Source organism: Capsicum annuum, chromosome 5 (assembly GCF_002878395.1).
Source record: "Capsicum annuum cultivar UCD-10X-F1 chromosome 5, UCD10Xv1.1, whole genome shotgun sequence".
In the NCBI taxonomy this organism is placed as follows: Eukaryota; Viridiplantae; Streptophyta; class Magnoliopsida; order Solanales; family Solanaceae; genus Capsicum; species Capsicum annuum.
Genome location: NC_061115.1, coordinates 68899490 through 68916035, shown reverse-complemented (window position 1 = coordinate 68916035; position 16546 = coordinate 68899490). Strand labels below are relative to the sequence as shown.

General features: G+C 36.6%; 1 protein-coding gene across 4 annotated transcripts in view; it reads left to right on the top strand.

Moving 5' to 3' along the window:
- The first annotated feature begins 2623 nt into the window (after window positions 1–2623).
- The window catches only part of LOC107853549 (O-fucosyltransferase 9), a 66475-nt gene continuing 52552 nt past the window's right edge, over window positions 2624–16546 (top strand). For all 4 annotated transcript variants that reach the window (XM_016698540.2, XM_016698542.2, XM_047413047.1 and 1 more), the window contains exons 1-3: window positions 2624–3473; window positions 4705–4777; window positions 5292–5368. In XM_016698540.2, coding sequence (XP_016554026.1) covers window positions 3096–3473; window positions 4705–4777; window positions 5292–5368 — 528 coding nt within the window. In that variant the 5' untranslated portion in view covers window positions 2624–3095. The remainder of the gene's footprint in view (window positions 3474–4704; window positions 4778–5291; window positions 5369–16546) is intronic.

Sequence of the window (16546 nt, the reverse complement as noted above, 5' to 3'; positions counted from 1 at the left end):
AAAATTTTCTGAATTGGATCCTTGGCGCGACGCGGCGTACTGGATTTTGACAATTGGAAAATTGAGGGATGGCATGACACGGGGCCATCGCGTTGCAACTTTCTTTGTGACCTGGAACTTTGGCGCGACGCGAGAGAAATTGGGCTGAGACACTAGAAAACAGACAATTCTGAATTTGGGCCCTAGCGCGATGCGCCATAATCGCGGACCCCTATTGGAATTTGCCAAATGTCATTTCCTCTTGTGGCACGACGCGCCACTGACTAATATGGCGTTGTTTTACGACGAAAACTTGAAATAGTCGTAACTTCTGACCCGGTTATCGAATTTGGGTGAATCTTATATCGATGGAAAGCTTATTGAATTTTCCACATGACAAAATAGTGAAAATCTTGAAAATTTCTCATGGAATAATCATCATTCAATTTAGAAGCTAATACTAGACATTCTTGAGATGAAATTAGTTAGGGAAAAGCACGAGGTATTACACAATTATTCTTTGATTTGCACCAATAAATTAAAACAATCTATCCATTCAAATTCAAAAATAGAAGGGAAAAAATGGAGATGAAAAATCAAATCTCATAATTGAAAGAATAAAAGCGAAGAAGGAAAGGAAAAAAGTGAGGAGTTTACCTCGAGATTGATTGGTGAAGAAGGATGAAGAAGCTAAGGCATGGAAGCCACGTATATGACTATACGTCCATATGAAAAAGAAAAACCTAGTAAAATGACAAAAATATCCTCAACTAATTCAAATAAGACATCAACCAGTCATGTTGATATCATATTCTTTCGCACACTTCTAATTAAGTAGAAAGCCCTATATTTTTGAAAAAAAGTTCTTTTTTTGAAAAGTATGTACAACACAAATAAAATAATAACTATTTTTTTTTTTGAGAAGTGAGGTACCAACATGCACCAATAAACATGAAAAAAAAAGTATAAACTTAGAAATTCATATACAATAACAAAACCTTCAATATTTATTTTTTAATATGTTTATTATAATTAATATTTAATATTACAAATATAATAATATAGTTATTAAAGGTAAAAAATAAAAAAATAATTTTGCCTATTGCAATTTTTTTTAATTAAAAGTATAAATTATTTTTTTAAGGGTTTTACATTTTTAGTAGATGTATATTATAAATGTATTACTACTATTAATAAGTGTGAAGAAGCAGACAGATCTTCGTCAACATGCTTGCTTCTTCACCTGATTTAGTTGCTCCGTAATTTTACTATATTATTTCTAATTAATTATTTTAAGTCATTTATATATAAGAGAATTAATAATATTTAACTAAAAAAGGTAAAATAGATATTTATGACATGTATGTTTCAGTTGCTTCAATCGTAGTTTTATTCTATCAATGTTTCAGTTGCTTCAATCGTAGTTTATTATATCACTTCAAATTAATTATTATAAGTCATCTAGGTATTAAAAAATTATTTAAAATTTAATATTAATAAAAATTTGATTGACACTTCAATACTATTTGTGCTACATAAATTAATATAACATAAATAATATATATTGAGCCCGCGCTGACACGGACTAAAAGTATTTGGTTAATAAACAATTTGTATAGGTCAAAAGTAAGAAAGAGAAAATTGGGTTGCGCAGTTGCTGTGAAGCTCACAATGGCGATAGCCAGTGTAGACAGATAGATATAGAAGTAGATTGTACATAAATATAAATACGCTAACTATTTTTGTATGATAATTTACTGTGTCAAATGACATTTAGTAGTAGTATGGACATGAAAAATTTATATTTTTTCTTAAAAAATTATTTAATAAAAAAGTAAAAATAGTATTTATTTGGTCATGATAATTTTAAATATAATTACAAATTATATTTAGAAAAGTTTACTTATTTTTTACTTTTTCACTCATGTTTCTCTCACAAAATTTTTAAAATAACTTTAGTTTATATTCATCATCAAAAACATACAATTTCAACTTCCAACTACGTAATTTTCATGACTAAACAGTAAGAATCATAGACACAAAGGTAGAAAGCTTTCTCAGCTTGAAAAAAACAACTGTAAACTTTAATCTTCATTTTAATTCAAAGCTTTCACAATTACAGAGCTATAAGAAGGGATGCGCATTGCACTTTGCTTTTCGACGCTAACCATAGAAATGAAATTCTTGTGTCGCTGAAGCTTTGTTGGAAAAGTGAATTTCTTTATTGCGTATAGCTGGCACGCTGTGCAGCTAATACCCTTCCTTATACAAAGGCCCCTACTGCCAGTGACCTGAAGCTTCTCCACCACCACCGATATCCCCTTACCATTCCTTCCTCCCTACTTAGGGGTTGTTTGGTAGAGTGTATTGAAATATTAATGCATTCATTAGTTTAATGTGTATTAGTAGTACCTTATTTGGTATACCTTTTTACTGTATGTATAATTAATGCTTGCACACTCTATTGTGTATTAAGATGTGTATTACTAATACCTCAAAATCCATGGCATTAGTAATGCAATGGATCTATGCATGCATTAACATGCTTAAAAACCCTATTAACCCTCAGGAAATTTTTCGCTTCCTTTCCAACATATATATTGAGGGTATTATGTAAAAAAAAACTTTTTTAGAAATTATATAATTCATGTTTCTTTTAATACATCAAATCAAACACAGCATAAGAAAAACACAAACATAACTAATGTAAGTATTACTAATACATCAAATTTTATATTATTCTTATACATTCTGCCAAACGACACTTAGTAATTTTGGTATTTCCCACTTTTTTGACCGAATACGATTTCTATCAGTGCGGTACAGTACAGATACGGAATAACGCTGTTAAAAAATACTTACTCAAGAAAAAGTATGTTGCCTACTGAGATTGGAAATCAGTAGAAATTTCTCATCAATTGTGTTGGGTTCTTGTTCTATCTTGCTTCTTTCCTTCCCATTTGAGGTTATACTCATTTTGAAACGCCGATAACCACTGATCTGAGCTCAGGCTGATATAAATCAATCAATGAATGTGGTTTTGAAGTAATTCACATCGTCTTGAAATCGCAAGATAACTGAAATTGCGTCCTTGAAATTCTCTGTTTAAGTCCTACATGCACGGCCTAAGCCGGCTAGGCAATGGCGTGAACTCGCCATCTCCGCCATCCTCCCCTCGTTTCCGTCATGCCCGGAATAAGAACGCTGCTTTTGGAGGTGGTTTCCCCGGTGATAGTTGTGAGGTAAAGCTGCAGAATTATGCAGAGAAGTTAGGCTTTATGATAGTATCTGCTGTATATAGACGAAGAGGGGTGTTACTTTTTGCTCCTTTGTTATATATATCGGGAATGTTGTTATATATGGGTGCTTTAGGATTTGATGCATCTGGTAGAAGTGGTACGGAGGCGCCACTTGGATCAGTTTACAGGAGCCCACAGGTTTTTGAAAAGCTCTGGCCATTAATGGAGGCTGAGAACAATGGAAGCTCTAATTTGGTAATCTACTTACAATTTGTAGTATGTAGCACTATTTCACTTCCAAGGTTTCTGATTTGATGTTACATACTAGTTGGCTTGGTTGGTTAGATTTGGAACCACAATTTTGAACATGAAAGCTTATAAAGGTAACTTGTTGACTTTAATCATCAAAAAAGTGTAAAATTAGGTCTTGGGCCTAACTCACACCCCAAAGCTAGCTCAAAGGGAGGAGGATTATCCAAGCTTTATAAGGAAATCACCCATCTCATTAACCATCAATGGGGGGCTTTTTCTCTTTCTTTAACAAAAAGATTTGAAATGTAATGATCTTTTAGTGGCATGTGTTCCCTATTGGATATTCTGTCCATTTGTATGTTGCTTTACTGCTTTGATGTGAATGTTGTAAGTATGTTGAAAGTAATACCTTAGTGTGTTTATGTAAAAGATGTACTAGCTTAGTTGTAACAGTAGCTTAAGATATTTTTCCTGTTGTTAGTAGTTACATGTTAGTGAGTCAGTTAGATGATTAGTATAAATAGCTCCTTTGTTAGTTTCATTTAGTACAGTTTCCATTTGAGCTCACTTTTCGTTTCTTCTCTCTCTATCTTACTGAATACACTTTCGGGCTCCTTTTCTCTGTGATAATCCAGATTTGAACAGTGAATTGAAGCTATATGGATTAACAGTGTAAAAACTTGGCTTTGTACTCTGTTAGACATTTTCATAAAGTGGAATAGAATTGAGCTAGACTGGGTATGTTGTTGACTCCTTGTTGTTGTTGTTGGAGTAGAATTGAGCTACCAGGACTTGATTTACCTCTTGAGAGTTTTCCTATTTTCATCATTGCTTTCCATGTAAAGAGTCTTATCCGGAATATGTCAAGATTTTTGCATAGGTATAAATGGAAAGTTTGGGTTGAGCTGGTAACAGTTAAATATTTGATCCTTAAAGGGTAAAAGTGATGACTTTTTTCTTCTTTCTTTATGTCTTTCTAAACAATTTATTTCACATGATTCGTTTTGCAGTGCCTTTTAGAAAAATCACAGTTCTTTTTTGCAATGTGTATATGAAATATCATTTTTGAGTTGGTAATGGGAGGTGATCTGATTCTTAATTGGTAAAAGTAACGTTTACTGACTGTTTCTTAATGTATTCTCTAAATAATTCTCTGCAGATGTTTTTTTTGTGAATATTTGTTATGAAAGTTCATAGCACTAACCCAAAAGTTTGATCGGTGTTAATTATGCAGTTAACAAATGTGTGGAATCCTAAGTTGCATCAAGTTTGGAAGCCTTGTATTGCCCATACTGTTTCTCAAGAAGGTTTCATTCTGTTTCAGCCAGTAGGAATGTTCCTATTGTTTGTCTATTTTTCTTGCAAGTAATGTTAAATTCTCTTAAACTGAGATATTGAAGCAAAGCATTATCTTTCCTTAGTCTCATAGTAAGATTGTCAATGTTTGAAATTACCATTTCCATAAGTTAAAGATGGTTAGCTACCATGCCAAGAACATATCAAGAAAGTCTCTCTGGTAGTCTGGTTCTTCTTAGCTACCATGCCAAGAACATATCAAGAAAGTATCCCTGGTAGTCTGGTTCTTCTTTCTCCGGTACTAACAAACTCTCCACCCCACCTACCCTTTCACCCTCCACAGTGGAATTAAAGAAATCTAAATAGGACACTATTTGGATTTCTCTGATTTTCTTGGGCATATAGGACGCAGTAATGTCTTTGGCTGCCTTGCTGAATATTCAGAATCAACTTATCCTTATGGCTTTGTCAAAGAAATTTTTAATTATTAATGTCTACTAATGGATGTTATTTTTGTGCTTCAAGGTTTCACAGAACTGCCAAAGTCGAATGGCTACCTCATAATTGAAGCAAATGGTGGACTGAACCAACAAAGGTTATCGGTATGTTCTTTTGATATATTTTGGTCTGCTGGATTGCCATCTTGAGAGAATTTGTGATCGCATGAAAGTTTTAATTTTCCCAAATTTGGTTTAGGATTCTTTTTCCCCCCCTCTTGTTTAGTGACTGCATATTTTTGTTGCTCTGAACTGCATTTTGGTTGTTCAAATGCACTACAGATTAGCTAAATGTTGTATTTAAGTTATTTCAGTTTAGCCCATTTCACTCGTCCACTTCTGGCAATTCAAATAGTTAAAGTACCTTTCAATTATTATAAAAAGAAAGCAAAAGATGAACACAACAGACCAACTATTCCAAACAGGATAAGAGGAACGAAAGAAAAACAAGTTGAAATTGCGAGTTGGCTGAGAGAGCAAGAGAAGTGTTTTTTTGCTCCTTATCAAAGAGTAAGAGAGATGTTTTTTTTTTTTTAAAAGAATTTGGTAGGAGGAAACATTAATTCGTATGTTGCTTTACAATCTGATACAGGGGTGGCAAAGTGGATAAATTTTATGGTTATTCGCTCGATCCAACCCATTTTAAATGGGTTGATGGGTATCCACCCATTTAAAAGTGGGTAAAATATGGATCAACCCGTATTATCCATCACAAAATATGGATTACCCATTGATAACTACCAATTACACTCCCCTCCTAAAGTATGTGAGCGTGTAGAACCTCTTAAAAGTACACTTATTAAGGGAATGTTTGGTATGTATAGTTTTGTATGTTTGGTTGGCTGATATGTTTTGGTGCCCGTTTGACATGAGAATTTTTTTCCTTTTGTCTGGATTTTTTTTTCACTTTATTCCAAATACAACTCATTGGTTTTTGGCCATGAGAATTCCAAATACAACTCCAAGTTGTATTTGGAAATGTGAAAACAAGTAAAACTTGTTTTCACCTTTTTCACAAAAATTCAGAAGAAACTCCAGTTTATATTCATGGCCAAACACAGCTCCAACTTCAACTCCAACTCAAACTTGAACTCCAAAAAAGTTTGATTGTCATGGCCAAATGCCTACTTAAAAGATATTTTTCTAGTGAACCAATTTTCCTCTAATTTAAGGAAAATTACTTTTCGATGTAAAGTAAGAAAAGTATTTTCCAAAAACATTCCTTAAATCAGAAAACTATTATTCAAAACTTTCCTTAAATCTCACCACATCAAAACGGGTCCTGACCCAAGACCCGACTTGCAACCTTGACCCAAGACCCAAACTCGACGTGAGAACCCAACTCGAGACCCAACTAGGACCCCGATCGGTAATGTGCTGATCAGATTTCTTTATAAAAATTGGAAAATTTGTATTTTCGTGAAAAAAATGACCCTTCGATATTTCAAGGTCGGTTTTGCAATTATTTCAAAATTGATATTAGGTGGTCGGTTTGCATTTCCGGAGTTTGACGCTAAAAATTCAACCTCTAGGGGTCGATTTTGTTTAAAAAATAATTTTTTTGGTCAAGTTTAAGCATTTTTTTAGTGTCCTGACCCCTATCTGAGACCCAAATCTCAACCTTGACCCCGACCACGATTCAAGACGCGTCTACTGTCTACCGGATACTGACCCCAACTCAAGCGCCGATTTGAGAACCGAATTTTGACCCCAACCCAAAACCCGACTCCCGACCTCAACTCCTTGTTATGGAATGGAAGAGACAAGAGAGCAAATCAAAGAGAGAATAAACAAACTTCATTGCATTGAATTATTATATTGTTCCTTGCGTAGAAAATAAAATACTACTTCTCTATTTATAGAGAACTAAAGGGAAAAAGAATAAAGTAAAATAAAATATATTATTTTCCTTATAGATATCAAACTAAAAGGAAACTAAATATCATGTAATTAATGTAGGATGAAAAATAATTATTCCAGAATATTCCTATATTAAAAAAAGTAAGTAAATATTCAACCTTTAATATAAATCATAACGTAAAAGGAAAATAAATTTTATCATTCTCCCTGAAACTCAAGTTAGTGTATCTAATTCTTTTTCTTCTTAAAAGATATATTGATGGTTAAAAATTGGTATCGATTAAAAACTGGAACAGATGCGTTAAAAGTGAGCGTAGTTTAAAAATCTTGGAGCCCTTAAAAAGGGTTAAAATTTGTTTTTTTTTTCTCGGGTAAAAAGACGGGAGAGGAAATCAAAGAGAGAATAAACAAAAATCATTGCATTGAATTATTACATCGTTTCTTTCATTGAAAATAAAAGACAATATCTCTATTTATAGAGAATGATACAGGTGCAACTAGCTCAAGACCATTCACACATAGCCAAGCTCGGGAGTTACAAAAACTCCAAGCCATGTTCATGCAAATGGCCGTGTGTGAGTGTGTAATTAATACATCTAAGGGATTCCATGTTTTGAAGTGTGAAGAGGGGCTTTGAAGTGTAAGTTTATTACACTCCAAAACAGCCCAAGACCAAGGCTAGAATGGTCATTTTCCTTTCATTTTGTGGTGTACTATATATAGACAATATTAGGGTTATTTCTCTCATTTTTATTTTTCATTATTGATATATTACAATTCAAGACTTGTAATATTTGAGAACTTCTCTCCTCATTGAGAAGTCCAAACCGTTTTCCCAAGTGTGGTGACACTTGAGTTGTATCTTGGCTAGAAACTTGGGTTTTGAGGGATCTTGAGTTCCTCTTGATCTAAGTAAGAACTTGGTGTTAACATCTTTTAGTCTTAGGGTCCTTTCTTGTTGTTAGGGTTCTTAGAATCTAGGACGTTTCATGTCAAGTGTCTATCCTTCTACTTGTAATCTTGAAACCTTGTTGTTTTGAATTTTGATATGGTGAAAGCCGTGTGGGGCCTTTTCGATTCACCTTTGTAATCTTGTGATGTTAATGTTTGTATCTTGAAATCCAGTGAAGCCGTGTCGGGCCTTTTTCGATTCACTAGTGTTGTTGACACCTTGTTGTTTGCTTGTTTCTCTTGTTGTATATTTGATCTTGTATCATTTGGTATCAAAGCTCAAGGCCAAGAGGCCGAAACTTATAGTCTTGTGGTGTTGACTTGGCCAAGAGTTTTGTGACTAGATCTGGTAGATTTTTGCTTGTTTAGTGTGTTTCTAGTGTTGGTTTCTTTCTCACCAACAATAAAAGTGTCTAAATCTAAAGTTGAGCTTATAATATTGACTAATGTTGTGGTGACTTGAAGTTGGCCATGTGTTGAGCCTTGTTGTTGAAGATTGGTGGACGATTGGTGTTGTTGTTGTTGTGTTCTTGAGAAGTTATTGTTATGTTTTTGAAGGTTTGTTGATGTGTTCATCTTGTTCTTCACCTATTCTTATAACTAAACCAACAAAAAGTGCAACATAGATTCAAAAACGGTGAAGATAAAAGTTGTAGAGCTTGTTGTGAGAAGACTTGAACCCATCACTTCCTAGACTTGACATCTACTTTTCAACTACTTTTCCTTGTTTTGTGGGACTAGTACAAGTCAAGTCTCATTTGTTTTGGGATTGAACTTACAAAGGACTCAAGACTTATACTTTCCCTACAAAACCAATTGTCTTCCATTCCAAATTGTGTGAAGATTGAAAATTCAAATTTGTGACTAAAATTGTGTGGGATCAAGATAAATTGTATGCTGCCACGTCACCCTTGCTACTGTACGCGTCAATATTAAGCTCAAGTTTGGACTTTTTAGTTTCTAATTGTTGATTCTTAGTTTCATTAGTTGATCCTAGAACTAATTAACAAGCTAGTAAACTCCTACTAGGTTGTCAATTAGTTATTTGAATCCTTTTGTTCGTGTCAACGTTTACTTGAGTGATTTTATCTTTTGAATACGTTGTTACTTCTTGGTTCTAGTCCAACGAGATTCTTTTGAGTCTTCAAACAAGAATCTACTCCGGAAAAGAGCATACTCATACCTTGAGGATCCACGGGTTACTAGCCAATTTACAACACTTGTGGAACTAAAAGTGCGAGGTGATCCAAGAGAGTGTGAGTGAAGAGAGGTTTACACTAACTTGTTTGTTGATTTTGTAGGTAATACATTGCAATGAAGGGAACGACCTCCCAAACCGTGGGCAACAATGATACCAATATTCTCATGGCTTCTATTGAGGGCCTCAACCGAACTTTGGAAAGAATGCAAGTGAATCTTGGGAAGTTAGAAACGGATGCGTCTTCGATGAAGGGGGATGTAACATCGTTGAAATGGGAATTGACAACCATGAGTGGGCAGTTGGAACATGTGGAGAGTCGAACTCTCGCCCTACTACTACTCAACACTACCATGTTTCTTCAAGTGGACATGACCAAAACACTTCCGCTACCATTTTCCTCGAAACCTCAAGCCTAATGCTCAATCCACCAAGACCACCACTAAATGCCACAATCCAAGCTACTCTCTACCCACAAGGCCGAGACTTCAATAGGTCTTTTCATTCACAATTTCCTCGAAGTCCCACAAGAAGGACTTGGTCGTCAAATACCTCCACCAAATTCGAACCCTTCCTTCCAACCTCCACAAAGTCCAATTCCTCCAAATCAAGTTCCAAATAACCAAAATCGTCCCGTCCACTTTGAGGAATATGGTAGAGAGGATTATGAAGGGTATGGAGCCTTTGATGATGCTTACATGAGGGAGGAGGAGATGAGAGGAGGCCGTGTGGACCCAAGGAGATACCGAGGGTATAGGGAAAGGGTAAACTGTCACTAAGAGAGAGACGTAGGCATCAATACCATTAAATTGAGCTTATCTATCTTTAAGGGTGAAAGTGATCCCGAGACCTACCTTGCTTGGGAATCGGCTTGTGACAAGGTTTTTCAAGTCAATGACATCTCGGAAGAAAAGAAAAGTTGTTATGCAATAGCTCACTTTGAGGGTTATGCTAACACTTGGTGGGAATACGTTAAGCGGTTTGGTAATGAGTTGATAGATGGGCAGCCACCACCTTGGTTTAGTTTGAGGTATCTCATGAGACAACAGTACCTTCCCGAGAGTTATAGACATGAATTGCTTGCTAGGTTGTACAACTTGCGACAAGGGAACAAAAGTGTGATGGCATATTATGATGAGTTTCAACAACTCATGTTGAAGCTTGATCATCGGGGGAACAAATTGGCCATGACATCATTCGGTTCAAGTGTGGGTTGAACAAAGAGATTTCCACTCATTTGACACTTCACAAGTTTGATACCATTGATGGTATTTTCCAAGCGGCTCTTGAGATTGAAATGGAACTTAAAGAGAGGTCTTCGTTCAAAGCAAGGGGACAATCAACCTCGGGTTGCCCTAGAAGCAAGGAGATGGCTCAATCTTCCTCGGGTTGGCCCCAAAACAAGGACCAGCCCGTCACTACAAGGCTGCCCGAGCCTAAAATAGTCCACAAATTCCCTCCAAAGCAAGAAGCTTACAAGTATCCTAATCTTAAAGGTTCCAATGTTTCAAGTGCCAAGGTTGGGGACATAAAGCCAATGAATGTCCAAACCGACGCAGTGTGATCCTAAGGGAAGGAAGGTTGTATTACCTTGGTGAGGAGGTGGGTGTCGGAAGAGAGGAGAATGATGCCGAGCCTCAAAATAGAGAGGACACCGAGGGTGAGCCACATGATGATGATGATGGGGAAGATGTTTATCCGCAAGGAGAGTGTGTGGTTCCGAACTTTGTAGTGAGGCGTGCCATGATAGTAAGGCAATAGATGATCCTAGCCAAAGGGAGAATCTATTCCATACTAAGTGCCTTGTAAAGGGTAGTGTGTGTACATTGGTGATAGATAGTGGTAGTTGTGCAAATGTTGTTAGTGTTGCCATGGTGAACTTCTTGAAATTGCCGACTACACCTCATACTAGCCCTTACAAGTTGCAATGGTTGAATGAATGTGGTGAATTGAAGGTCACAAGGCAATGTGTGATACGATTTAAGGTGGGAAACTACCATGATGAAGTGCTTTGTGACGTGATACTGATGCAAGCTTGTCACTTGTTGTTAGGTAGACCTTGGTAATATGATAGGTCTACTAAACATGATGGAAGGTCTAATCGATATACTCTTGAAAAGGATGGCCGAAAGGTCACACTTCACCCTCTCTTGCCATCACAAGTAAATGAGTTGCACCAAAAAATGAGAGAATTGAAGGAAAAGGGAAAGAAATTCGAGAGTGTAGAAAAGGGGGAGAATCCGAGGGTGGGGCAGTGAAGGAATTCGGGGCTACCTCAACATCAAATAAGAGAGAAAACATGGTGATGTTGGTTAGAAAGAAGGAACTCTTTGTGGATCATGATGAGGACACACCTATGCTTCTCTTGGCTCATTGTTTAAACACTAACCCCACTACTTCTATTTCTCCTTTGATTTCTCTTGTGTTGCAGGATTATGAAGATGTTTTTGCCGAAGAACTTCCGCAGGGGTTGCCCCCACTTTGGGGTATTGAGCATCAAATTGACTTTGTACCGGGTTCATAATTGCCAAACAAGCTGGCTTATAGAAGCAACCTTACGGACACCAAAGAACTACAACGACAAGTTGAAGAACTTCTCAACAAAGGATACATCAAAGAGAACATGAGTCCATGTGCGGTTCTGGTATTATTAGTGCCAAAGAAGGACGAAACTTGGGGCATGTGTGTGGACTGCGGAGCCATCAACAAGATTACGGTAAAATATCGTTATTCTATTCCTAGATTAGATGACATACTTGATGAGTTGAATGGTTCTTGTATATTTTCCGAGATAGATCTTCAGTGGTTATCACCAAATTCGTATGCAACCCGGTGATGAATGGAAAATCGCCTTCAAGACCAAATTTGGTCTCTATGATTGGATGGTTATGCCATTCGGCCTAACCAATGCTCCAAGCACTTTCATGCGGCTAATGAATCATGTGATGAAGCCTTTTATTGGAAAGTTTGTTGTTTATTTTGATGATGTCTTGGTATATAACAAGTCCATAGATGAGCATGTATTGCATTTACGAAGTGTCTTTATGTGCTTAGAAAAGAGAAGTTGTATGCCAATCTTGAAATTTGTTTCTTTGGTGTTAATGAAGTTGTTTTCTTGGGTTTTGTTGTTAGTTCAAGAGGGGTCGAAGTGGATGAATCCAAGATAGACGCTATCAAAAATTGGCCAATCCCACAAACCGTTGGTGAAGTAAGAAGCTTGCACGGGTTGGCTAGTTTTTATAGAAGGTTTGTTAAAGGATTTAGCACCATAGCCGCCCCCTTGACCGAGGTCATTCGGAAAGACCAACCCTTCAAGTGGGGTGAAGAGCAAGCTAAGGGTTTTGATGCATTGAAAGCTATGCTCATTTCCGCGCCTTTGCTACAATTGCCCAACTTTGATAAGACGTTCGAAGTTGAATGCAATGCTAGTAAGGTAGGCATAAGGGCTGTTTTGATGCAATACTTAAAACCCATTGCTTATTTTAGTGAAAAGCTCAAAGGTGCTACTCTAAACTACTCCACGTATGATTTGGAGTTGTATGCCTTGATTAGAGTATTGGGCAATTGGCAACACTACTTGTGGCCCAAGGAATTTGTGACCCGAACGGACCATGAATCCTTGAAACACCCACGGGCACAAGACAAGCTTAACAAACGACATGCCAAATGGATTGAGTTTCTAGAAACCTTCCCTTATGTTATTCAATACAAGAAGGGTAAGGACAATGTGGTTGCCGATGCCTTGTCTTGAAAACATGTACTTGTGTCCATTTTGTCTTCAAAGTTAATGGGTTTTGAGAGCCTAAAGGCATTGTATCCCGAGGACCCTCACTTTGCTCTTATCTTTAGGGAATACGAAGAATTGGGTAGGGACAAGTGGGTTTCGGATAGGGGTTCAAATCTTTATGCCAAGTTTGATGGTTACTTGTTTAAAGGTGGATGATTGTGTGTTCCCTCTAGCTCTTGGAGAGAGTTGTTTGTGAAGGAAGCACACATTGGCGGTCTAATGGGCCATTTTGGGATTGACAAAACCCTCGGGATATTGGAGGAGCAATTCTATTGGCCTAGGATGCACAAGGATATGGCTAGGATTTGCGGCCAATGTGTAGATTGCAAGGGAGCCAAGTCTCGACTCCTACCTCACGGGTTGTATACCCCGCTGCCCACTCCTTTGCGTCCTTGGTTTGATATATCTGTGGATTTTGTGTTAGGATTGTCGAGGACTAGATGAGGTAGGGATAGCATTTTTGTTGTGGTTGATCGGTTTTCTAAGATCACACACTTTATCCCTTGTTCAAAAAGTGAAGATGCATCAAGTGTGGCTTCTTTATTTGTTGAAAATGTTGTCAAATTGCATGTTGTTTCGAGGACCATTGTAAGTGATAGGGACTCTTAAGTTCCTTAGTCACTTTTGGAAGTCAATGTGGGGTAGGCTTGACACTAGATTGCTATTCTCTACATCTTGACACCCACAAACCGATGGCCAAACCGAGGTTGTAAATAAGACTTTGGGTTCTATGTTACGATCAATGGTTGAAGGCAAAATGACCATGAGAGGACCACCTACCTTTGGTGGAATTTGCATACAATTGGGTTATACACTCAAGTATGAGAATGACTCCCTTTGAGTGTGTATACGACATCAACCCCCTCACCCATTTGGATTTAACTCCTTTGCCAAGTGATCTTATGATTAGCTTAGATGGAAGCAAGAAGGCTGAAGCCATGAAGAAATTGCATGAGAGAGTGAGGCAAAAGCTTGAGAAGAAAAATCAAGAGATTTCTAAGAGAGCAAACAAGGGGAGAAGAAAGCTTATTCTTGAACCGGGTGATAGGGTTTGGGTGCACCTTAAAAAAGACCGGTTTTCTTCACAAAGGAAAACCAAATTGATGCCGAGGGGTGATGGACCCTTTCAAGTACTTGAAAGAATCAATAATAATGCCTACAAAATTGATCTTCCTCCGGAGTATCAAGTGCACAACACCTTTAACATATGTGATCTCTCCTATTGCCACGGTTGAGAATGAACATTCACCGAATTTGAGGACAAATTTCCTTCAAGATGGAGAGGATGATACAAGTGCAACTAGCTCAAGACCATTCACACGTAGCCAAGCTCGGGAGTTACAAAAACTCCAAGCCATGTTCATGCAAATGGCCGTGTGTGAGTGTGTAATTAATCCATCTAAGGGATTTTATGTTTTGAAGTGTGAAGAGGGGCTTTGAAGTGTAAGTTTATTACACTCCAAAACAGCCCAAGACCAAGGCTAGATTGGTCATTTTCCTTTCATTTTGTGGTGTACTATATATAGACAATATTAGGGTTATTTCTCTCATTTTTATTTTTTATTATTGATATCTTACAATTCAAGACTTGTAATATTTGAGAACTTCTCTCCTCATTGAGAAGTCCAAACCGTTTTCCCAAGTGTGGTGACACTTGAGTTGTATCTTGGCTAGAAACTTGGGTTTTGAGGGATCTTGAGTTCCTCTTGATCTAAGTAAGAACTTGGTGTTAACATCTTTTAGTCTTAGGGTCCTTTCTTGTTGTTAGGGTTCTTAGAATCTAGGACGTTTCATGTCAAGTGTCTATCCTTCTACTTGTAATCTTGAAACCTTGTTGTTTTGAATTTTGATATGGTGAAGCCGTATGGGGCCTTTTTCGATTCACTAGTGTTGTTGACACCTTGTTGTTCTTGTTGTTTGCTTGGAGAGTAAAATAAAATAAAATATATTATTTTTCTTATAGATACTGAACTAAAATGAATCTAAATATTATGTAATTAATGTAGGATGAAAAATAATTATTCTAGAATATTCCTATATTAAAAAACTAAGTAAATGTTCTTCCTTTAATGTAAATCCTAACATAAAAGAAAAGTAAATTTTAGCGCTCCTCACCCGAGACCTGAATCTTGACCTTGACACAAGGTTTGACTCCCGACCCGCGACTCGAATACCGATCCGGACCTAGGATCTGACTTTGGATCCTGAGTTTGGACCCAACTTCTAAACAAAGACTTGATTCCCGAATTCCAATGTCGTTCGGGGACCCGACCCGTGACTTGAATTCTTACTCCAAACTAGCACCTAACTTCCGATCCTGACGCAGGACCACTTATTTTCCAATTCCTTTTAGAAACAAAAATATTTTCCTTCATGCCAAATACTCCTTTAAAGGAGAAAATGAAAAAGAAAAAAATGCTCGTAATTTGAGAGTATTTATTGTGTACATAATAAAAAGTAACGGACAATATGGATATCCATATTATCCATTGGGTCACTCATTTTTTATCTATATCAAATATGGGCAGGTTGGATATTTTATCCATTTTCATTTTACCCCTTTTTGATGCCCTATATCCGCCTCGATCCGCCTGTTTGCCACCCCTAATCTGATACAATATTTATAGGAAGACTATACACAATAATAAGCAAACTAATGTCTAATCTAATAAGCAAACTAATGTCTAAGGGATTCTAATTTTTGAACTCAAAGATTAGTTTCCTAAAATATCAACAACGAAAGCAACTTCTCTGCCTCATTCCCAAATTTCCTAAAATATCAAGATCCCACAATCAAGGATCCTAATAAATTAGGAACTATCTTATATGAAAAAGCTCACCGATTAAAAGTAGAAGATTACAATAGATCTTGACACTCCTAGTTGGTGCATGGATATTTATCATGTCCAACTTGCTAATTAGAGACTTAAAACTCGGTTACACAATCCTTTTATGGGAATGTCTATATCTTGTTGTGACATTGATATAAATGACATGTTGAAGTCCCACATTGTTGGGATGATGAAATATGCCTCCTTTTATGGTCTTGCACAATCCTCACCCTTAGGGTTGAGGTAGACCCAAAATCACTCTCTTTAGGGGAAAGTACATAAGTAGCCATCCAGGGTATATATTGACAACCAGATGACCACATAAAATTAAATATCTTGTAGTCAAAATGTATATTGTAAACTATATATACATTTATTATACACTTTCATATATACATTTATTACAATCTTCATATTCACAATGTGTATGTGTGTAAATACACTTTTCATACAATATACATACACACTATATGCATTTTTATCGGTATCCACTGTAGCCATTATAATCCTCCATACCTTTTTTTTTTTCTGGATAATTTGTGTATTAGAAATGTATAATCAACATATACTCCTCGTATGATGTATACATACCAACCATACACATATTATACACTATTTACACGGCGACAAACTTGGAAAAATTATATCATCGATCA